The sequence below is a fragment of the Onychostruthus taczanowskii genome, unplaced genomic scaffold (genome assembly GCF_017590055.1).
Source record: "Onychostruthus taczanowskii isolate IOZ18803 unplaced genomic scaffold, ASM1759005v1 scaffold91, whole genome shotgun sequence".
Taxonomy (NCBI): Eukaryota; Metazoa; Chordata; class Aves; order Passeriformes; family Passeridae; genus Onychostruthus; species Onychostruthus taczanowskii.
In genome coordinates this window covers 200,781-222,547 of record NW_024507105.1, presented here as the reverse complement: position 1 = coordinate 222,547, position 21,767 = coordinate 200,781, and the positions used below count along the sequence as shown (strand labels likewise).

General features: G+C 55.1%; 1 protein-coding gene across 2 annotated transcripts in view; it reads left to right on the top strand.

Annotated features, from left to right (window-relative positions):
* Window positions 1-20,059, top strand: part of LOC121347635 (speckle type BTB/POZ protein) — a 20,416-nt gene extending 357 nt beyond the window's left edge. Inside the window, exons 2-10 of one of the 2 annotated variants that reach the window (XM_041426432.1) lie at window positions 6,505-6,697; window positions 7,374-7,495; window positions 8,757-8,908; window positions 9,487-9,614; window positions 11,489-11,666; window positions 12,438-12,493; window positions 12,937-13,059; window positions 16,802-16,944; window positions 18,976-20,059. In XM_041426432.1, coding sequence (XP_041282366.1) covers window positions 6,620-6,697; window positions 7,374-7,495; window positions 8,757-8,908; window positions 9,487-9,614; window positions 11,489-11,666; window positions 12,438-12,493; window positions 12,937-13,059; window positions 16,802-16,944; window positions 18,976-19,120 — 1,125 coding nt within the window. In that variant the 5' untranslated portion in view covers window positions 6,505-6,619 and the 3' untranslated portion in view covers window positions 19,121-20,059. The remainder of the gene's footprint in view (window positions 1-6,504; window positions 6,698-7,373; window positions 7,496-8,756; window positions 8,909-9,486; window positions 9,615-11,488; window positions 11,667-12,437; window positions 12,494-12,936; window positions 13,060-16,801; window positions 16,945-18,975) is intronic. The other variant, XM_041426431.1, reaches the window with a different exon arrangement.
* Window positions 20,060-21,767: the final 1,708 nt, after the last annotated feature.

Genomic DNA, 21,767 nt, shown 5'->3' with positions numbered 1-21,767 from the left:
GGAAACACGCGCAGGGCCTGAGGGACGAGTGTGGGGGGGGCGGCGGGGAAAAGTTGGGGAAAAACCTGGAGCGGGGATTCCTGGAGATGGCCAGGCTGGGGGACAGGGGCTGTGGGGTGCCCGGGGCCGGCTGAGGGAGCACGAGTGGGAAGCAGCGGAGCGGGCCGGAGTGCGAGCGCCGGGATGAGGAGCAGCAGCATCAGGCGGTGCGGGGTGACAGCTTGTGGCCTGTGGCAATGGGAGCCCGCTCCCGAGGCAGGAGCCGAGCTGGGCTGCCTGGGAATGGGAGCCGGGATCGCGGCCGTGCTCCCCAGGCGAGTGTCGGGCCTGTGGTGCTGTTTGGAGGAAATGGTGCATCATCCTGCAGTGTGGAAAGGGAAATAATTCCCTTTCCCGGGGAGCTGGGGCCGTCCTGGAGCGCTGCTGCTGCCAAGGATCGTCCGCGTTCCTGGTGTTCCAAAGGGAAAACACAGCGCCTGGAGTGGGAGCTGGAATTGTCTGGGTCTGACAGGAGTTCTTGGAGAGGCAGGAAGATCTCAGGTGGGATGGGATCTGCTGTCAGCTCGCTCTAACTCAGCATGGCTGAATGTGTTTGTGTTGTGGTTCTAGAGCATTGTCCTGACATAAGGAAAAGAAACGCTCTTCCCTCATTTCCTCTTTTTTTCACTTTGCCTTTGGAGTTCTAAGTGGTGGCTTGTTGTGAAGCCCTGTGAGAGTTTGAAGAATGACACTTATTTATGCTTTATACAACAGAACTCTAAACCCTGAATTATTTCAGTGAAACATCCACCTGATTTCTCTTTCAGTGACATTTTCCAACCAGCTGCCCACAACGACTTGGTGTCATTTTTTTCCCCTTGTTTTGTTGCATCCTGAAGAAAAAACAGATGGGTTTTTTTTCCCCTTTTTGTTACTTTGTTGTGGGTGGGATTGGGCTCAGGACAGCCCGGCAGCAGAGTGCTCAGAGAGTGTCATCCTGTCCCTCCATCAGCAGGGGACAGTGGCACAGGACTGTGCCCATCAAATGGAAACTGCTGCCACATTTCACAGCCTCATTCTCTGGAGTGGAGTTCCTGCTGTAAAGCTACCCCTTTTCTCCCCAAAATCCCGGAGATTTGGGCACAAACACAGGTCAGGGAGGGGGATTAAAGTGAGGGCATCACTGCCAGCCCAGCCCACAGTGAAGTGGTTAAAAACCCATGGTGTTTGTGCCATCCTTACTCCAGTTTCCTGCTGCTTTCCTGTGGAGGAGGCTGCGGTGCTGGATGTTAAACCAGTTAACTGGGCAGCTCCTGGCCCAGTTTGCACCGGGGTTAATCTGGGAGTGTCCTGAGCCTCTCCTGGGCAGGGACTGCGGGCCGAGCGTGTTCCCAGTGGGATTGTTGTGATGGGCACGTCCCAGCCTCGCTCCTGGCAGTGCCCAGCACTTCCCTGTGGGGTTTGCTGCCCACCTGGGAATAGGGAATTACCCCAGTGCCAGGGTGAGCCCTGCAGGGTTTGCTGCCCACCTGGGAACTGGGAATTATCCCAATGTCAGGGTGAGCCCTGTGGAGTTTGCTGCTCACTTCTGGGAGCTGGAATCATCCCAGTGCCAGGGTGATCCCTGTGGGGTTTGCTGCCCACCTGGGAACTGGGAATCATCCCAGTGCCAGGGTGATCCCTGTGGGGTTTGCTGCTCACCTGGGAATAAGGATCACCCCAATGCCAGGGTGATCCTTGTGGGGTTTGCTGCCCACCTCGGATTTGGGAATCACCCCAGTGCCAGGGTGATCCCTGTGGGGTTTGCTGCCCACCTGGGAACTGGGAATCACCCCAATGCCAGGGTGATCCCTATGGGGTTTGCTGCCCACCAGGGAACTGGGCACCGTCCCAGTGCCAGGGTGATCCCTGTGGGGTTTGCTGCTCACTTGGGAACTGGGATCATCCCAATGCCAGGGTGATCCCCGTGGGGTTTGCTGCTCACTCCTGCCCACCTGGGAAGAGGGATCACCCCAATGCCAGGGTGATCCCTGTGGGGTGTGCTGCTCACTCCTGCCCACCTGGGAAGAGGGATCACCCCAATGCCAGGGTGATCCCTGTGGGGTGTGCTGCTCACTCCTGCCCACCTGGGAAGAGGGATCACCCCAATGCCAGGGTGATCCCTGTGGGGTGTGCTGCTCACTCCTGCCCACCTGGGAAGAGGGATCACCCCAATGCCAGGGTGATCCCTGTGGGGTGTGCTGCTCACTCCTGCCCACCTGGGAAGAGGGATCACCCCAATGCCAGGGTGATCCCTGTGGGGTGTGCTGCTCACTCCTGCCCACCTGGGAAGAGGGATCACCCCAATGCCAGGGTGATCCCTGTGGGGTTTGCTGCTCACTCCTGCCCACCTGGAACCCAGGACCATCCCAGTGCCAGGGTGATCCCTGCAGGGAGTGCTGCTGCTCCCCGAGCTGGCGCTGTGCTGGGGGAGCTCCACGCTGGGAATTCCAGGGAATTCTGTGGCATCCCTGCTCCCAGCCGGGTCTGCTGCACGGCTGGAGGGTTATGTAAGATCTCTCTGGTTCCTCAGCCTCGCTCTGCTGGGCTTTGCTGCTCGGTGCAGAGAGGAAACACGGCAGAAACCTGTCGGAAAATGGAGAAAGCCCAAAATAAACAAACAGGAACGGCCAAATCCCTTTCAGTGAGAGAGCTGCTCCTTCACTCTCAGTCCAGGAGCTGCTGCTGGGAGTTTGTGCTTGGAGTTGGGAGCCCTGGAATGAATGTGGCCGAGTCCAGAAACACCTGATGGGGCAGGAAGCTGCTGTGGGGTGAGGTGTTTGTACCCCCGAGGAGGCAGAGGAGCTGCTGGTGCTCAGAAACTGATCTGGAAACAGACTGGGTTCTTTTTGTTGTTGTTTTTGTGTTTTTAATGTCCCTTCAGTGCTTGCTGTTGGAGGAATTTGAGTGGAAATTGAATGTTGAGCTCTTCTCTCTGGTGAGCAGGGACAGGACCCGAGGGCTGTGTCAGGAGGGATTTGGGGTGGATTTTAGGGATTTAGGGTGGATTTTAGGGAAAAGCTCTTCCCCCAGAGGGGTGGTGAGGCACTGGAACGCCTCCCCAGGGAATGGACACATTCCCAAGGCTGCCCTGGGATGGGATTTTGGGATGTCCTGTGCAGGGCCAGGAGCTGTGGGTGATCCCTGTGGGTTTGTGCTGTTCCAGGAGAGGTTCTGGAAGTCTCTGTGCTGCTGTGCACAGCTGAGGAGGAGGAGAAGGAGCAGGGATGAGCTGGAACTGGGGGGGCTGGCGTTGTTTTGGGCTTTTCCCTCCACGTTTTTAGGGCTGGACAGGCACCAAAGCACCGACTGTGGTCAGTGCCTGGGGAATTCTGGGGAACTCCTGGAGGGAATTCTCTGGCTGCAGGCAGGGCTTGCACTGCTGGGATCCGAGGTGTCGCTGGCCTCACGGCTCCAGGGAATTTTAGACATCTGTGGAGTTTATAAAGTTTATTTTTAGGCATCTGTAGAGTTCATAAAGTCAGGATCGTGGCAGGGATTAAACATTCCCATCTGGAAGGTGCTGGTTTGGCCATGGATGCAGCAGAACCCGGGAGGATCTGCTGATTTTAGAGAAAATAGGGCTGAAATTTTCATTTTGAGACCTCGGTTCAGCTTTTCTCAACCTGTGTTACGGATCCTCCTGGGAAGGCTCTGGTTTAGGATTTAAAACTGGCTTTAGGCACAAGTACAAGGTTTAAATTGTGCATTTGAGGCTGGGTCTGGTGTCACACTCGGGCTGTGAATTAAACACAGCAGTGCTGGGGCTTTGAAAATTGATCCAACTTGTGATAACAGAAATAATTTTCCAGCAGCAGAGAATGGCCTTGTGCACACCTGGGACAGAATTAAACACAGCAGAAGTCCAGAGGTTAATCTGAAAATGGGCTCATTTTAGATATTAGGGGTCCTGTAAGGTCAGTAACGTTGGTGAAAATACTCTGGAGTGCTCAGGGTATAAACATTGAATTTGATGGCATTCAGGGACATTTTGGGTCGTGTCATGCAGAGGCTTTTCACCAGGTGAAATCCCTGCCTGGGATTTCCTGGAGGGGACAGCCCCCGGGGTGGCACCGGCCTGGCAGGGCCAGCAGAGCTCTGCCCTTTCATTCCCTGCCCTTTTCCCATTTCCCGTTCCAAAGCCAACCTTCTGCAACCTTCCCGAGCCTTTGAAGGGGGCAGGGAGTGAAGGAGCTTTTCCTGCCTCATCCCTTGTTTTCCTGCTCCGTGATCCCGTCCTGCTCCCTCTCCCTTTGATGCTTTGCTGGCCCCAGGAGCAGCCACTCAGCCTTTGAACCCCTCAATTAAAAATCTCCTTCCTTCCCAGCCTCCCCTGAATTCCCTTTCCGTGAATAAACCTGGCTGGAAGTGGAAATTCCCGGGAATTTCTGCTGCGTTTCTTAGGAAGGAGTTGGTTTATCCTGAGAGGCAGAAAATCACCGATTTTTGGGACAAAAGTCCGGTGATTCTGGAGTCTGTTCCGGAATTCTGTGTTGGGTTTCTGTGCCCACCGGTGGCAGGTGAGGTCTCAGGGATTTCCGTGCTGAAGGCAGAGCTGAGCTGTGGAGCCGGGAGGGGATTTTGGCAGGACAGGGTGACAAGGGAACATTTCCTGTGCTTCCCCAGGTGCTCTGGCTCTGCCCTCGGATCGAATGTCTCCATCTGGAAGTGCTTGGGAATGGGGTGAGAATCGCTCTGCTCTGAGCTGTGATTTTAACTCTGGCTCGAGCCAGGAGTTTGTTATTTATAGCCAAGGAGTAGCAAGCTCTCACTGTACACAGGGGGCCATAAAATAATATTTTCTGTTTTGTTTCCTGTGTTTTGATATTTCTGCCTGTGCCTGACGTGTGCCCCTGCCTCTCCTGAGCCGTGATACCTGAATTATTCCCCAAACATTTCCCTCAAACCTCTGTGCCTGCCGTGCTTTTCCATCCAGCTCCAGTGCAGAGGTGCCAGCACTGCTGGGGAGGTGACACCTGGTGACATCTGGAGTGTCCTGAGCAGGCAAACCCAGCCAATGGAGAATTCCCCACCTGCTTGTGGCTGGAGGTTTCATTCCCACCTTCTGGCCAGGGATGTGTGGAGGGGCCATGGAACTGCTGTTTCAGGGGACTCCAAAGTTATTTTAATTTGGTTTTATATCTTCTTTTAATCCATCCTTTTAACTCTTCTTAAATAGAACTTTTATTTTCAGAGATCAGAGTACCTTGCGTGGCAACGAGTAAAAAGGTGTTAATTACAAACTAAACCACTGGAACTTACTGCAATTTTAACAACAAAATCCAGTTTCATGGCCCGCTCTCATGGTTTATTTATTCATTCCCTGCATTTCCTCCTGCTGAAGCCTTTCCATCCCTGACCATCTTGTAGCTCAGCGTGCAGACAGGTGGCCAGTCCCAAAAACCCTGCCTGCCTTCCCTGGCTGCTGCTCCTGCTGGAGGAATCATGACCCCGTTGTGTGTGAGGTGCTGCAGGACACAAAGCTGTGAGCAGAAGGCTCAGCCTGGGCTCTCCCCTCTGCCAAATCCTGGGCTCCAGGCTGGCCTTTGGGGTGCTTTGTGTTTGCTGGAAATGTTTCAATGAAACCTTCCAGTGTAGCATCACATTTTGAGGGTGTTTAGTGGGGAGAGAGAAATTTGTGTGCTGGGAGATTGAACTCCTCGAGTTTGGTTTGATTTGTCCTCAGTTCTGATGGTTTCTGTCCCTCTGTGCCCCCCAGGTGCAGCTGAGCCCCCACTTCTGTGCTGGTTTATTTTGGTGGTTCCTCTCTCTTTCTCTCCCCCAGGTGAATTCAGCCCGTTCCCGTGCTGGTAGCTGATTTTGGTGTTCCTTTCTCTTTCCCCCAGGTGAATTCAGCCCTGTTCTCATGCTGGGTGCTGATTTCTGTGGTTTCCTCCAGGTGAAGTTCAGCCCCATTCCCGGGCTGGTTGCTGATTTTAGTGTTCCTCTCTCTCTCCCCCAGGTGAATTCAGCCCTGTTCTCATGCTGGGTGCTGATTTCTGTGGTTTCCTCCAGGTGAAGTTCAGCCCCATTCCCGGGCTGGTTGCTGATTTTAGTGTTCCTCTCTCTCTCCCCCAGGTGAATTCAGCCCTGTTCTCATGCTGGGTGCTGATTTCTGTGGTTTCCTCCAGGTGAAGTTCAGCCCCATTCCCGGGCTGGTTGCTGATTTTAGTGTTCCTCTCTCTCTCCCCCAGGTGAATTCAGCCCTGTTCTCATGCTGGGTGCTGATTTCTGTGGTTTCCTCCAGGTGAAGTTCAGCCCCATTCCCGGGCTGGTTGCTGATTTTAGTGTTCCTCTCTCTCTCCCCCAGGTGAATTCAGCCCCGTTCTCATGCTGGTTGCTGATTTCTGTGGTTTCCTCCAGGTGAAGTTCAGCCCCGTTCCCATGCTGGTTGCTGATTCTGGTGTTCCTCTCTCTCTCCCCCAGGTGAATTCAGCCCCGTTCCCGTGCTGGTTGCTGATTCTGGTGTTCCTTTCTCTCCCCCAGGTGAATTCAGCCCCGTTCCTGTGCTGGTTGCTGATTCTGGTGTTCCTCTCTCTCCCCCAGGTGCAGCTGAGCTCAGTTTCCTGCCGCCTGTGCCCTGCCCGATTCCAAGCTGGCGATGTCCAGGGTGCCGAGTCCCCCCCCTCCGGCTGAGATGTCCAGCGGGCCCGTGGCCGAGAGCTGGTGCTACACACAGGTCAGCTGCCCTGGGCTCTGGGGGGGCTGGGTGTGCAGGTACACACAGAGCATTTACACACACAGTTACACACAGGTCAGCTGCCCCCCTGGGCTCTGGGGGGGCTGGGTGTGCAGGTACACACCGGGGGTTACACACACAGTTACACACTGCAGTTACACACAGGGAGTTACACACTGCAGTTACACACAGGTCAGCTGCCCTCCTGGGCTCTGGGGGTGCTGCTGGGTGTGCATGGGTGTGCAGGTACACACAGGGGGTTACACACTGCAGTTACACACAGGTCAGCTGCCCTGGGCTTGCTCCTGGGCTGAGCTCCTGAGCTTTGGAGGGGCTGTGGGGCCTGCTGGGTGTGCAGGTACTCACAGGCAGTTACACACAGGGCATTTACATGAGGGAGTTACACACTGAAGTTACACTCAGCAATCACACTCTGCAGTTACACACTCTAGTTACACACAGTTGCACACAGAGCAATTCTTTCAGCAGTTCCACAGCAGTTCCACCAGCCCCACACTGCAGTTGTCACACAGGAGCAGCCAATGCTCCCTGACCTTGCAGGAGCCCCTGGAGCCATTCCTGCAATTCCAGGTCCCCCACCCAGAGCTGGGGGGCTGCACTTTGTCCCTGTGGGATGGGCAGGGCTGACCCTAAAGCTCCTGTTCTCTCCATGCAGATCAAGGTGGTGAAGTTCTCCTACATGTGGACCATCAACAACTTCAGCTTCTGCCGCGAGGAGATGGGGGAGGTCATCAAGAGCTCGACCTTTTCCTCTGGAGCCAACGACAAACTCAAGTGGTGAGGCCCAGGGAGAGGGGTTCATCCCAGCTGGGTGGGCTTGGGGGCAGGGCAGTCCATGGAAACGTGGTTCTCCTGCACATGAAGCCCCCCTGCCTCAGCAGTGTTTGCACACAAACCAATATTTACCCTCAAAAGCGATTTCTGTGACGAGCCCAGGTGAGGCCGTGAGGGTGCACAGCCCATTTCACCCTCCCAGTTCCAGCCCCTCATGCTCCATGGGGTTCAAAAGTGAATTTTTCCTGCTGTGAATTCCCTTTCTGTGAGTGGCAGGTTTTTTGGCCGAGGAGGACACAGGGATTGTGCCAATGTCCTCTCATTGCTTCTGCCCAGGAGCTGCTGCCTCTTCAGGGTGACCTCATTTGGGGCCTTTCCCTTTCCTCTAAACCTTCCTTATCTTCCCTGAGGCCTCAATCATTTCCAGTAACTGAGAGTGGACTTTGCTCAGAGCCTGTGTCTGCTCTGAGCCGTGTCCTGGTGCATCCATGGGCTCTGATTCCTGGTTCTATCCTGCTGCTGAGTGGTTCAGAATTTCTCTTTTCAGTACCACTGGTGGGAAAGCAGCCCCTGGATGAATTGTATCCATGGGATACAGTGTGAGTTCCCTCCTTTGGGTGGCAGAGCTGTGCTTTCCTTGGCCTGCCTTTGTTCCTGTCACCTTTGTCCCCTCTGCTCTCAGCCCTCCCTGGAACATCTGGATCTGTGGATTTGGTCCCTGTGTGTGGGAGCTGTTCATTATCCGTCTGCTTTTTGTTCTTGGTGGATTCTGTGTCATGTTTCAGGTCATGGAAGAGCCTCTTCCTGCCTTTTCTTCACACAGGAGGAGTTTTTCCTTTTAACCCTGATATTTTTTGAAGACCCACCAGCCTCCCAGAAATCCCTTGTTCCTTGCAGTTGCCTCCTGTGGCATTTTATCAACCATTTCTCTGCATTTGTTGCACTTCCTCAAGCCCATTGCCTCCATTTTATTTATTTCCCTTTCCTTTTGTGAGGATTGGTATCCAGGGGGCTTCTCAGTGATTCCAGCCCTTCTCCCTGCTCTTTTCCCTAGGGATTTGGTGGGCTGCCCATAATTCCTGGGTGTTTTTCTCAGTGTGGGGGTGCAGCTGTACCCCAGCTCTGCTCCTTTCAGCCCCCATGCTCCCCTGGGGCTCAGGGGTTGTTATCAGCCCTTGTTTGCTGTGCAGATGTGACAATCCCACGGTGCCCTTCCTTTGGAGGCATCCCTGACCTGCTGACATTCCCAATCCCCCTTTTCCAGGTGTTTACGTGTGAACCCCAAGGGCTTGGACGAGGAGAGCAAGGATTACCTGTCCCTGTACCTGCTGCTGGTGAGCTGCCCCAAGAGCGAGGTCAGGGCCAAGTTCAAGTTCTCCATCCTCAACGCCAAGGGAGAGGAGACCAAGGCCATGGGTGAGTGAGACCCCTCTGGGGGAGGGAAACCCCTCTTTGTGTGGGTGAGACCCCTCGTGGGGTGGGTGAGACCCTTCCTGGGGTGAATGAGACCCCTCTGGGCGAGGGAAACCCCTCGTGGGGTGGGTGAGACCCCTCGTGGGGTGGGTGAGACCCTTCCTGGGGTGAATGAGACCCCTCTGGGGGAGGGAAACCCCTCGTGGGGTGGGTGAGACCCCTCTGGGGGAGGGAAACTCCTCCTGGGGTGAGCGAGACCCCTCCTGGGGTGGGTGAGACCCCTCCTGGGGTGGGTGAGACCCTTCCTGGGGTGAATGAGACCCCTCTGGGCGAGGGAAACCCCTCGTGGGGTGGGTGAGACCCCTCTGGGGGAGGGAAACTCCTCCTGGGGTGAGCGAGACCCCTCCTGGGGTGGGTGAGACCCCTCTTTGTGTGGGTGAGACCCCTCCTGGGGTGGGTGAGACCCCTCTGGGCGAGGGAAATCCCTCCTGGGGTGGGTGAGACCCCTCCTGGGATGAGCTGGGCCAGGGTTTGGGGTTTGCTGTGCCCCTGGCCCGGGTTAAGCCAGGCCTGTCCCGCAGAGAGCCAGCGCGCCTATCGCTTCGTGCAAGGCAAGGACTGGGGATTCAAGAAGTTCATCAGGAGAGATTTCCTGCTGGACGAGGCCAACGGGCTCCTGCCAGATGATAAACTGACCCTGTTCTGTGAGGTGAGCCCTGCTCCAGCCCCACAGAGCTCCCCCAGCCCCACAGAGCTCCCCAGCCCCACAGAGCTCCCCAGCCCAGGCAGGGCTGACCTTTCCCTCACCCCCCTCACGGGTCAGGATCACTGCTGGGTGTTCTGACCCTGGGGGTCTCTGCTCTGCCTGTGCCTTTTTCCCTGCCTGGTTCATCCCTCTGCCTTTTGACTGCTTCCTGCTCAGCTTTTCCCTGGAATGATGGTGGGAATTGGGCAGGTTTGAGGATCATTTCCTGGTGCTTTCGTGTTACCATCCCTCTGTTTGTGCTCCTTGATTTGGGGCTTGCTTGGGATAATCACAGCCTGGATCTGCACTGGGAACTGCCCTGCTCAATAAAAGAGAGCTTCTCTTTATTTCCTTCAATGTGTCTGCATAGCCAGCAAAGAGGAAAATGTGAGGAAAGGGGATTTTGCAGTAATCACCATTTTCTGGTCGTTGTGTTTGTGTTTTTCTACAACGTCATTATTATTTCACTTGTGCTATTCCAGGCAAAGATGCAGCCAGTTATTTCCAAACCCAGAGATTTAAGTTGAAAAACCTTAATGAGCAAATAGAAACTCTAATTTAGTGTCTTCAGAGCTTCTTCTGCCTCTCTCCCATTGTCTTTTTAACTGCAAACCCCCTCCTGGAGCTGTTTTTTTTTTTCTACCAGAAGAGAGCAGAACAAGTTGTTCTCTCCTTGCATCTCCTGCACTTTTTTTCTGGGAGTCTTTTCTTTTGCTGTGTTTTCTTTCAGGAATAAAAGAAGGGCTTCAAAGTCCTTTGACAGCTGGGATTTTTGGAGGGGTTTTGGTTTGTTTTTGGGGGGGTTTTTTTTTTTTTTTCAGGTTTTGGCCATCATAATCATGCACACGTTTAAACGAACAAACATCTCAAGGATGTTTGATCAGCAGCAGAAATTCCTGGGGATGGAGGGAGCCCTTCCTTGAGCACAAAATGGGAGGAGAAAGGAGAGTCTGGCATGGCAGGAACAAATCCTTACCTAGTTTGGCATCCAAGGCTGGGATCCTTTTCCTTTTCCTTTTCCTTTTCTTTACTGCTTCCCTTCTCCTTTCCCACCCTGTGGAGCTTCCCTGGCTGTCCTTGCTCTCCCTTGGCCACTGGTCCTGACCAGAACTGCAATTTACCTTGGGCTGGACAGCAAATCCAGGGAATGGCCTCACCTCTGCTTGCCCTCCATCACTCCTGATTGCAGCAGGGCACAGTTAATCACTGAGCTTTGCTAATTGGCCTCTGCTTTAACCATGGGGCTGGTGCTGCACAGGCTCCCAAGGAGGCCCTTCTGGAGGAGATTCCTCACCTTGGAGCAGGGATTGGGAATTGCCTCCTCCAGATGTCCCTCAGTGTCTGGCATAAGCTGGGCTTTGCTGAACTCAGTCTGGAGTGGGGTTTAATTGTGCTGTGGAATATTTAGCTCTCCTGGAAGGGCACTGAGGGGTCAGCCACTGCCCTGTGGGGTCTGTGCTGGGCTCTGGGAGCTCTGTGTGTCCCTCGTTTCCCCTGGAGTGGTGGCTGTTGCATTATTGATTGGGAAGGTTTCACAAGCATGGAAGGAGAAACTGGGTCAGGTGTGGTGTCTGGAAAAAATCAGGAAAGAGCAAAAATCCGGTTCCTCTTCCTTCAGAAACCTCCTCATGGCTTGCACGGACAGAGTGGGGCTGGGAGGGAAATCCACTGGTGGGGTTTGGGATTTGGGATGCACGCCCTGGTGCGGGGATCTCTGCTGAGGATCCTTTAAAAGTCAGAGTTTTTAACCCCTCGGTGCCTGAAGCGAAGGCTGCGGGCGAGCCCTGGGAGCAAAGGCTGCTGCAGGGCCAGGGCAGTGCGAGTGTCCCTGTCCCCAGGTGAGCGTGGTGCAGGACTCGGTGAACATCTCGGGCCAGAACACCATGAACATGGTCAAGGTGCCCGAGTGCCGCCTGGCCGACGAGCTGGGCGGGCTCTGGGAGAACTCGCGCTTCACCGACTGCTGCCTCTGCGTGGCCGGCCAGGAGTTCAAGGGCCACAAAGCCATCCTGGCAGGTGGGTGTGCCCCGCCTGCCCTGGGGGATGGGGAGGGCTTTGGGGTGGGGGCAGCGGTTTGGGGTGGGAGGGAGTGGTTTGGGATGGAGGGAATGGGAGGGAGTGGTTTGGGATGGAAGGGATTGGTTTGGGATGGAGGGAATGGGGGGAATGGTTTGGGATGGGAGGGATTGGTTTGGGATGGAGGGAATGGTTTGGGATGGGAGGGAGTGGTTTGGGATGGAGGGAATGGGGGGAATGGTTTGGGATGGGAGGGATTGGTTTGGGATGGAGGGAATGGGGGGAGTGGTTTGGGATGGAGGGAATAGGGGGGAATGGTTTAGGATGGGGGAATGGGAGGGAATGGAAAGGTTTGGGATGGAGGGAATGGGGGAATGGGAGGGAACAATTTGGGGTGAAGGAAATGGGGGGGAGTGGTTTGGGATGGAGGGATTGGGGGTGTGGAGGGAATGGGGGGGAGTGGTTTGGGATAGAGGGATTGGTTTGGGATGGAGGCAATGGAAGGAATGGTTTGGGATGGAGGGATTGGGGGGCGAATAGGGAGCTCAGAGCTCATCCATGGCAGGGACACCTTCCACAATCCCAGAGTGCTCCCAGCCCCATCCAGCCTGGCCTGGGACACTTGCAGGGATTCAGGAGCAGGCACAGCTCCTCTGGGAATGCCGTTCCCCCAGGCAGACCCTGGTGGGCAGTGCTGGGAGCTGGGGAGGTGCTGGCAGCAGCAGCCAGCCCTTGCCAGAGCGTTCCCAGCGCGTCCCGTTCCCCCCGCAGCGCGCTCCCCGGTGTTCAGCGCCATGTTCGAGCACGAGATGGAGGAGAGCAAGAAGGTCAGAGCCAGGGGAGGGGCTCCCCAGCAGGGAAAGGTCCTGCTCAGGTGGTCCCTGGTGGGATCCTCCTCTGGAGCTGCTCCTCTCACACAGGACCAGGGGAGGGGCTCCCCAGCAGGGAAAGGTCCTGCTCAGGTGGTCCCTGGTGGGATCCCCCTCTCACACAGGGGCACCTCTGCTCCTGAAGGGAGCAGGGAAGGAGGGATCCGGGATCAGCTGTCCCTTTACATGTTCCCATGTATCCCTTTTCCCCTTCCTTTTCCCCCTTCCTTTTCCCCCTTCCTTTTCCCCTTCCTTTCCCTCTCCTTTTCCCCATTTTTCCCCTTTCATTCTCAAGTTCCACTCCTTGAAACCGATTTCCCTGTGGCACTGAGGGGTTTTGGGGTAGGAGCAGCCCTGGAGCCCCTTGGCAGACCCCAAAAGGCTCAGTTTCCCCCTTGCAGAACCGGGTTGAGATCAACGACGTGGAGCCCGAGGTTTTCAAGGAAATGATGTGTTTCATTTACACTGGGAAGGCCCCAAACCTGGACAAGATGGCTGATGATCTGCTGGCAGCTGCTGACAAGGTAAACTCGGGGTTTATGGGTGCTGGGGAGCTGGAATGCCGTGGGATTTCCTTTCCACAGTGCTCCCAGAGCCCTGGGATGGGCAATTGAGGCTTCCAGGGAAACCTGGAAACACCCCTGGACCAGCAGATTGACAGAGAAACACACCTGGAGCTGCACAGGTCATCAGGGATTTCTGTCTCCACTGCTCATTTTTAAGTATTTTTGAAGCATCCAGAGGACTCTGCTGCAGATCTTCCCATTAAACCATCAGGAATTTTTGCTCTACTGCTCATTTTTAAGGATTTTTTGGAGCTCCCAGAAGAGCCTGTTCAGCATGATCCGAGCTGGGCTGAGGAGACAATTACAGAGCAGACCCAGGGATGTTTTTCCATGTGGTTATTCCCAAATCCCCGGAGCAGTGCAGAGTCTGGACAAACAGTTCTCCTCCTGCCCTGCCTCCTGTCAGCCCTGAGGCTCTGGAAACCCAGGAGTGGGAAATGCTGTTGGTTTTCCTGCTGCAGTGCCAGTCCCTGCTGCTCCTGGGAGCTGCTGGAATTCCCTGGGGTTCTGCTGGAATTCCCTGGGGCTCTTCCCTATCCCTTTGCAGCCCCAGAGATAGGAGTGAGAGCTCTGTTAACCCCTGAAAATCCATCATTCACAACCCAAACTATTACCATTTTCTTCTTTTTTTTTTTTTTTTTTTTTTTTTTCCCTTAGAAGTGACTCAGTGCTAGGGAAAGATCCAATCTGGAGCCTGAATCCTGGGATTTTCCCAGCTCCTGGAATCCTGGGGTTCTGCCCTGCTCCTGGGATTCTCCTGGGCTGGGGGCTTTGGGCTGGAGGTGCTTTGTGCCCCTTTGTGTCCCTGGGCTCCATCCCAGGCTGGGTCAGGGGGAAAAGCTCCATTCCAGCTGGGATTGAGGTGGGAACCAGAGCCAGGAGATTCCAGGAGTGGAATCAGAGGTGGGAACCAGAGCCAGGAGATTCCAGGAGTGGAATCAGAGGTGGGAACCAGAGCCAGGAGATTCCAGGAGTGGAATCAGAGGTGGGAACCAGAGCCAGGAGATTCCAGGGGTGGAATCAGAGGTGGGAATCAGAGCCAGGAGATTCCAGGGGTGGAATCAGAGGTGGGAACCAGAGCCAGGAGATTCCAGGAGTGGTCACATCCATCCCCACATTTATCCAGTATTCCAAGGTATTGACTGGAGGAGCAGCACTTAGGGCAGGGAGAGCTTTAATTCTGACTTTCCTGCCTTTTAACACAGCTTTGCTTTCCCTTTGCAGCTGCATTGTGTGTCTTAAAAGCAGGAATAAAAAACTCCTCCATGAAAGCACATAAAGCATCCAGTATTTACCCCGGGGACTGAAGCAGCTCCCTCAGAGCTCTGCTGTCTCTTAGGAAAAAGCTGTAATTAGCCCAAAACCAACCAAAATTCAACTTCAGGAGCTCCCAGTGCAGGAGGCTGGGGGGAGCTGAGGTGGAATTAAAAAAAAAGGAAGAAGGGGAAATGTTGCTGCTGAGAGCCCACAGCGGCCACTCGGGGCCAACAATGTAATTAAAAATGAGTTATTTGTAGCAAAAATGAAACTAAAAAGTGGCTAGATGGAGGAGAATGTTCCATCTGCAGCAGGAGAGTGCCCAGCTTTATTTGTTACATTTTGAGGCTCTGACAGGCAATTATCCAAACTCATGGCTGGCCCCATAAACTGCTTTATTTATTGAGACAGATTAGCAAAGAAATTTGATTTGCCCTCTCAATTTGCCAGAGAAAACTCCGAGTGCTCTGCCTCTGTTATCAGCCAGGCTTCAGGGAAAATGGGGTTCATGAGCTGGAATTCTGCATTTAAATCCAATCTCCACAGGGGGAAATCTCAGTCACAACCCAAAATCAATTAGCCAATTAATGAATTTATAGTGATGGAGCTGATCCCTTGGCAAAGATCCCACAAATGGATCCCAGCTCAGGGCACAGAACATTCCAGGCTACACCCCCCTGAGGTGTTCCCTGCTGAAATTCCATGGTTTTATCCCAGTATGCCCTGGAGAGGCTGAAGGTGATGTGTGAGGATGCTCTGTGCAGTACCCAGGGTAATTCCATGTTTTTGTCCCAGTATGCCCTGGAGAGGCTGAAGGTGATGTGTGAGGATGCTCTCTGCAGTACCCAGGGGTAATTCCAGGTGTAATTCCGGGTGTAATTCCATGTTTTTGTCCCAGTATGCCCTGGAGAGGCTGAAGGTGATGTGTGAGGATGCTCTCTGCAGTACCCAGGGGTAATTCCAGGTGTAATTCCGGGTGTAATTCCATGTTTTTGTCCCAGTATGCCCTGGAGAGGCTGAAGGTGATGTGTGAGGATGCTCTCTGCAGTACCCAGGGGTAATTCCAGGTGTAATTCCGGGTGTAATTCCATGTTTTTGTCCCAGTATGCCCTGGAGAGGCTGAAGGTGATGTGTGAGGATGCTCTCTGCAGTACCCAGGGGTAATTCCAGGTGTAATTCCGGGTGTAATTCCATGTTTTTGTCCCAGTATGCCCTGGAGAGGCTGAAGGTGATGTGTGAGGATGCTCTCTGCAGTACCCAGGGGTAATTCCAGGTGTAATTCCGGGTGTAATTCCATGTTTTTGTCCCAGTATGCCCTGGAGAGGCTGAAGGTGATGTGTGAGGATGCTCTCTGCAGTACCCAGGGGTAATTCCAGGTGTAATTCCGGGTGTAATTCCATGTTTTTGTCCCAGTATGCCCTGGAGAGGCTGAAGGTGATGTGTGAGGATGCTCTCTGCAGTACCCAGGGGTAATTCCAGGTGTAATTCCGGGTGTAATTCCATGTTTTTGTCCCAGTATGCCCTGGAGAGGCTGAAGGTGATGTGTGAGGATGCTCTCTGCAGTACCCAGGGGTAATTCCAGGTGTAATTCCGGGTGTAATTCCATGTTTTTGTCCCAGTATGCCCTGGAGAGGCTGAAGGTGATGTGTGAGGATGCTCTCTGCAGTACCCAGGGGTAATTCCAGGTGTAATTCCGGGTGTAATTCCATGTTTTTGTCCCAGTATGCCCTGGAGAGGCTGAAGGTGATGTGTGAGGATGCTCTCTGCAGTACCCAGGGGTAATTCCAGGTGTAATTCCGGGTGTAATTCCATGTTTTTGTCCCAGTATGCCCTGGAGAGGCTGAAGGTGATGTGTGAGGATGCTCTCTGCAGTACCCAGGGGTAATTCCAGGTGTAATTCCGGGTGTAATTCCATGTTTTTGTCCCAGTATGCCCTGGAGAGGCTGAAGGTGATGTGTGAGGATGCTCTCTGCAGTACCCAGGGGTAATTCCAGGTGTAATTCCGGGTGTAATTCCATGTTTTTGTCCCAGTATGCCCTGGAGAGGCTGAAGGTGATGTGTGAGGATGCTCTCTGCAGTACCCAGGGGTAATTCCAGGTGTAATTCCGGGTGTAATTCCATGTTTTTGTCCCAGTATGCCCTGGAGAGGCTGAAGGTGATGTGTGAGGATGCTCTCTGCAGTACCCAGGGGTAATTCCAGGTGTAATTCCGGGTGTAATTCCATGTTTTTGTCCCAGTATGCCCTGGAGAGGCTGAAGGTGATGTGTGAGGATGCTCTCTGCAGTACCCAGGGGTAATTCCAGGTGTAATTCCGGGTGTAATTCCATGTTTTTGTCCCAGTATGCCCTGGAGAGGCTGAAGGTGATGTGTGAGGATGCTCTCTGCAGTACCCAGGGGTAATTCCAGGTGTAATTCCGGGTGTAATTCCATGTTTTTGTCCCAGTATGCCCTGGAGAGGCTGAAGGTGATGTGTGAGGATGCTCTCTGCAGTAACCTGTCCGTGGAGAACGCAGCTGAGATCCTGATCCTGGCTGACCTGCACAGCGCCGACCAGCTCAAAACCCAGGCTGTGGACTTCATTAATTAGTGAGTAATTGCTCCAGGATGGACAAACCCTCCCCTTTTCCCCTTTTCTTTTCCCCTTTCCCCCTTTTCCCCTTTTCTCTCTCACTGCTCACTCCAAACAAACCAAGGCTGGGTTCCCTCCCACCCCAAGATTCCAGGATTTGCTGGTAGCTGTTCCTTGGGAGCAGTAGGGTTCTCTCTCCTGCACTGGCCCATGCAGGGAAGGTTCTCTGTCATTTCTGAGTTCCCTCCCTGTGATCCATGGTTTATCCAGCATTCCACTCGTGGAATTGCCCCAGTCCCAGGTCAGCCTTGTCCCCTGGGGTTGTCCAGAGTGGGAACAGCCTGGGAGCTGCTCTGGAGCTTCCTGGGATCACCAGAAGGTGCAGGCAGGGCAGGACAGGGAGTTCTGATCCTGGAATTGTCCTGGTTGGGAGCAGCCTGGGATAGCAGGAGCCATCCCTGCCCATGGAGCTGGATGAGCTTTAAGGTCCTTCCACCCCAAAGCATTCCATGATTTGATGCTGAGGGATTGATTCCAGCTCTCATTCCAGCAGCAGATGGAAAATCCCTGCCAAGCTTTAATAAATGGAACATTTCTGTCACTCAGTGCAGTTCTTCCAGTGCTTTTTATATCGATTTAAAGCATTCCTGTGCCCAGAGCTGGCCTTGGCATGAGCTCTGTGTTCTGCCATCCCACCTGGAATCTGCTGCAGCTTTTCCTCCTGAGCTCCAAGCCTGGAATGGGGCCAAACCCCTCAGACACCTGAGAGAGCCCAGGAGGAGGAAACCCCCGAGTTCCTCAGGGCCCTGGGAAGAGCCTGGAGGGCTGCTCCTGTTATCCTGGTCCCCAGTCCCAGTTTGTTCCCTGTTATCCTGGTCCCCACTCCCAGTTTGTTCCCTGTTATCCTGGTCCCCAATCCCAGTTTGCTCCCTGTTATCCTGGTCCTTAATCCCAGTTTGTTCCCTGTTATCCTGGTCCCCAGTCCCAGTTTGTTCCCTGTTATCCTGGTCCCCAGTCCCAGTTTGTTCCCTGTTATCCTGGTCCCCAATCCCAGTTTGCTCCCAGTTACCCCCATCCCTCATCCCAGTTTGTTCCCCATTCTCCTGATCCCTAATCCCAGTTTGATCCCTGTTATCTCAGCCCCATTCGCATTTGCTCCCAGTTACCCCAGCCCCATTCCCAGTCTCTCCCAGTTACCCCAGTCCCATTCCCAGTCACCCCAGCCCCATTCCCAGTCACCCCAGCCCCACTCCCAGTCGCTCCCAGTCACCCCAGCCCCACTCCCAGTCGCTCCCAGTCACCCCAGCCCCACTCCCAGTCGCTCCCAGTCACCCCAGCCCCACTCCCAGTCGCTCCCAGTCACCCCAGCCCCACTCCCAGTCGCTCCCAGTCACCCCAGCCCCACTCCCAGTCGCTCCCAGTCACCCCAGCCCCACTCCCAGTCGCTCCCAGTCACCCCAGCCCCACTCCCAGTCGCTCCCAGTCACCCCAGCCCCACTCCCAGTCGCTCCCAGTCACCCCAGCCCCACTCCCAGTCGCTCCCAGTCACCCCAGCCCCACTCCCAGTCGCTCCCAGTCACCCCAGCCCCACTCCCAGTCGCTCCCAGTCACCCCAGCCCCACTCCCAGTCGCTCCCAGTCACCCCAGCCCCACTCCCAGTCGCTCCCAGTCACCCCAGCCCCACTCCCAGTCGCTCCCAGTCACCCCAGCCCCACTCCCAGTCGCTCCCAGTCACCCCAGCCCCACTCCCAGTCGCTCCCAGTCACCCCAGCCCCACTCCCAGTCGCTCCCAGTCACCCCAGCCCCACTCCCAGTCGCTCCCAGTCACCCCAGCCCCACTCCCAGTCGCTCCCAGTCACCCCAGCCCCACTCCCAGTCGCTCCCAGTCACCCCAGCCCCACTCCCAGTCGCTCCCAGTCACCCCAGCCCCACTCCCAGTCGCTCCCAGTCACCCCAGCCCCACTCCCAGTCGCTCCCAGTCACCCCAGCCCCACTCCCAGTCGCTCCCAGTCTCCCCAGCGCTCAGGCCGGCCCCGTGTGTGTTGCAGCCACGCCTCGGACGTGATGGAGACGTCGGGCTGGAAGTCCATGGTGGTGTCCCACCCCCACCTGGTGGCCGAGGCCTACCGCTCGCTGGCCTCGGCGCAGTGCCCGTTCCTGGGCCCGCCCCGCAAGCGGCTGAAGCAATCCTAAAGCCGCCCGCCCTCATCCCGAGCTTTTCTGGAAGCGGCCCCAGCTGCTGCTGCCGCTGCTGCCCAGCCCTTGACCACCGGGGAGCCGGCGAGGCCTGTGGAGCTTGGACTCTGTTGTTGGGGGGAAGAGGCTGCTCCGTGTGACATCCAGACTTTGTCCAACAGCACCGAGAAACTTTGGGAAAAGGGGGGAGGGTGGGCTCTGGGGCTGTTCCTGCGATTCCCTGTGTCTGTGTGTTCCCTTGCACCCGCCTGAGGCCCTCCAGGATCCGGCTGTTCCCCCGGGACCCCCGGCCCGGGGCTCTGTGTGTGTGGGATGCCTGGGGCAGAGGACTCTGCTCGCTTTGGAGGAGTGAAGGCAGAAGTTCCAGCGAGGTTTTGGGGAGGAAACCTCCAGGAGTATTTACGGCAAACGTTCCGGAAGTCCTGGCGGCCGAGCTGAGCTGGACGTGCGCGCGCCCCGCTGCCCTCGGCCAGGAGATGAATTTGCTGTTTTAGCACTTGTGTGTCCACTGCAAACAGAAAAAATGGTTCAAAACCCCCTTTTTCTATGAAATGTCAGCTCGGAGCGCGAGGGGCGGTGAAGGCTGTGCTGGGAGAGGACTGCAGACCCCTCGAGCCGAGAGCAGCACCGACGGTTTCTGTTTTATTGTGGGAAATGCTCTGGGCGTTTCCCCCTGCTTTATTTCCCCTTTCCTCCCTGTTTTTTTAAGAAAAGAGAAAACCCAAAACCCCCCCAGGATGGATTTCACTCTTGCTGACGGCCGCGTGCGACGTCCCTGGGTTGCTCCGTGATTCTTACACTGTTTGTACCTGGTCTGGCTGTCTGGGGCCAGCCCTGTCCCTTTCTATTTAGTCACTTCTTACAGCAGAGATGTTTCAATAGCTGGGAACTCTTTTTGTTTTTCTTTTGGAAAATATAAATAATTCCTATTTTGTACCCGTTGGTTTCTCTGGCCTTTTCTTTCCGTTGGTGGTTTTTAATTCTGTTCCCTTTTTAAGCCTCCTCGGGTTCTCCTGACTCTGCCGTGTCCTGCTGGTGCTCTGAGCTTCCTGGAAGCCAGGGGAGTTTTTTTGGGAATGTTGCACAGGGAATTTCAATACAAATCTGTTGTTTCTCCTTGCAGGTGAGGCCAAAATTCCAGATTTTTTTTCATGATTCCTGCAGGATTGCAGCCCTGGGTCCTTCCCTTCGCCTGCACCTGGCGGGAGGTGAGGAGGGAGAGCAGGACAATCCCGAGGGGATTCAGGATGGCTGGGACGAGGGACAACACCCAGGAATGTTGGGATGAGCCCCAAATCCCCTGGGAAGGGAATGGGAGCAGTTCCAGAGGGATCAGGGATCTCCTGTCCTGGATTTTCCATCCCTGGGAGAAGGAGAGTTCCTCTCCCTGGAGGTGTCCCTGGATGGGTTGAAGCTCCTTCCATCCATCCATGCCCAAGCATTCCGTGCTGTTATCCCGAGCCAGTCCCGGGTTTTGGTGTCAGCTGGAGCCTCCCACAGCCGGGGGCAATTCCAGCCTCTCCCAATCCCTGATCCCTGATCCCCACGGGGCTGTGGCTGCAGGGCTGCCCAGGGCAGGGAGCAGCTGGGCTGGGAATTCCACAGGCACAGGGAATATTTACAGACCAGCTTTCCAGGGCTGGGAATTCCACAGGCACAGGGAATATTTACAGACCAGCTTTCCAGAGCTGGGAATTCCACAGGGAATATTTACCCATCATCTTTCCAGGGCTGGGAATTCCACAGGCACAGGGAATATTTACAGACCAGCTTTCCAGAGCTGGGAATTCCACAGGGAATATTTACCCATCATCTTTCCAGGGCTGGGAATTCCACAGGCACAGGGAATATTTACCAATTTATTTACCAATTTATTTACCAATTTATTTACTTCAGAGGAGCACCTTGTGCTCCTGCTCCGAATTCCTGCTCCTCCCTTTGCTCAGGGATTAGCCAGGGGCCTCTCATCCCCCTGGGCCATCTTTGATGTGCCTCCTTCTCCCTGTTCTCCCCTGGATCCCGGGAGCAGCTCCATGGATCCCTGAATCCCCCAGGAATGGATCCCAGGATCCCTGGAACGGCTCCCTGGGTTCCTGAATCCCTGGAATGGTTCTCTGGATCACTGAATTCCCCTGGAATGGCTCCATGGATCCCTCAGGAAGAGATCCCTGGATCCCTCAGGAATGGATCCCTGGATCCCTCCGGAATGGATCTCTGGATCCCTGAGGAACAGCTCCTTGGAATGGATCCTGGATCCCTGAACCCCCCAGGAATGGATCCCTGGATCCCTGAATCCCCCAGGAATGGATCCCTGGATCTCCCAGGGCCCCACTCCCAGTCGCTCCCAGTCACCCTCCCAGGATCCCTGGAATGTCTCCCTGGATCCCTGAATCTCCCAGGAATGGATCCCTGGATCCCTGAGGAATGGCTCCCTGGACCCCCAGGAACAGCTCCCAGGATCCCTGGAATGTCTCCCTGGATCCCTGAATCTCCCAGGAATGGATCCCTGGATCCCTGAATCCCCCCGGAATGGATCCTGGATCACCCAGGAATGGATCCCTGGATCCCCACCGATCCCTGGATCCCTGAATCTCCCAGGATCCCTGGATCCCTGAATCTCCCAGGAATGGATCCCTGGATCCCT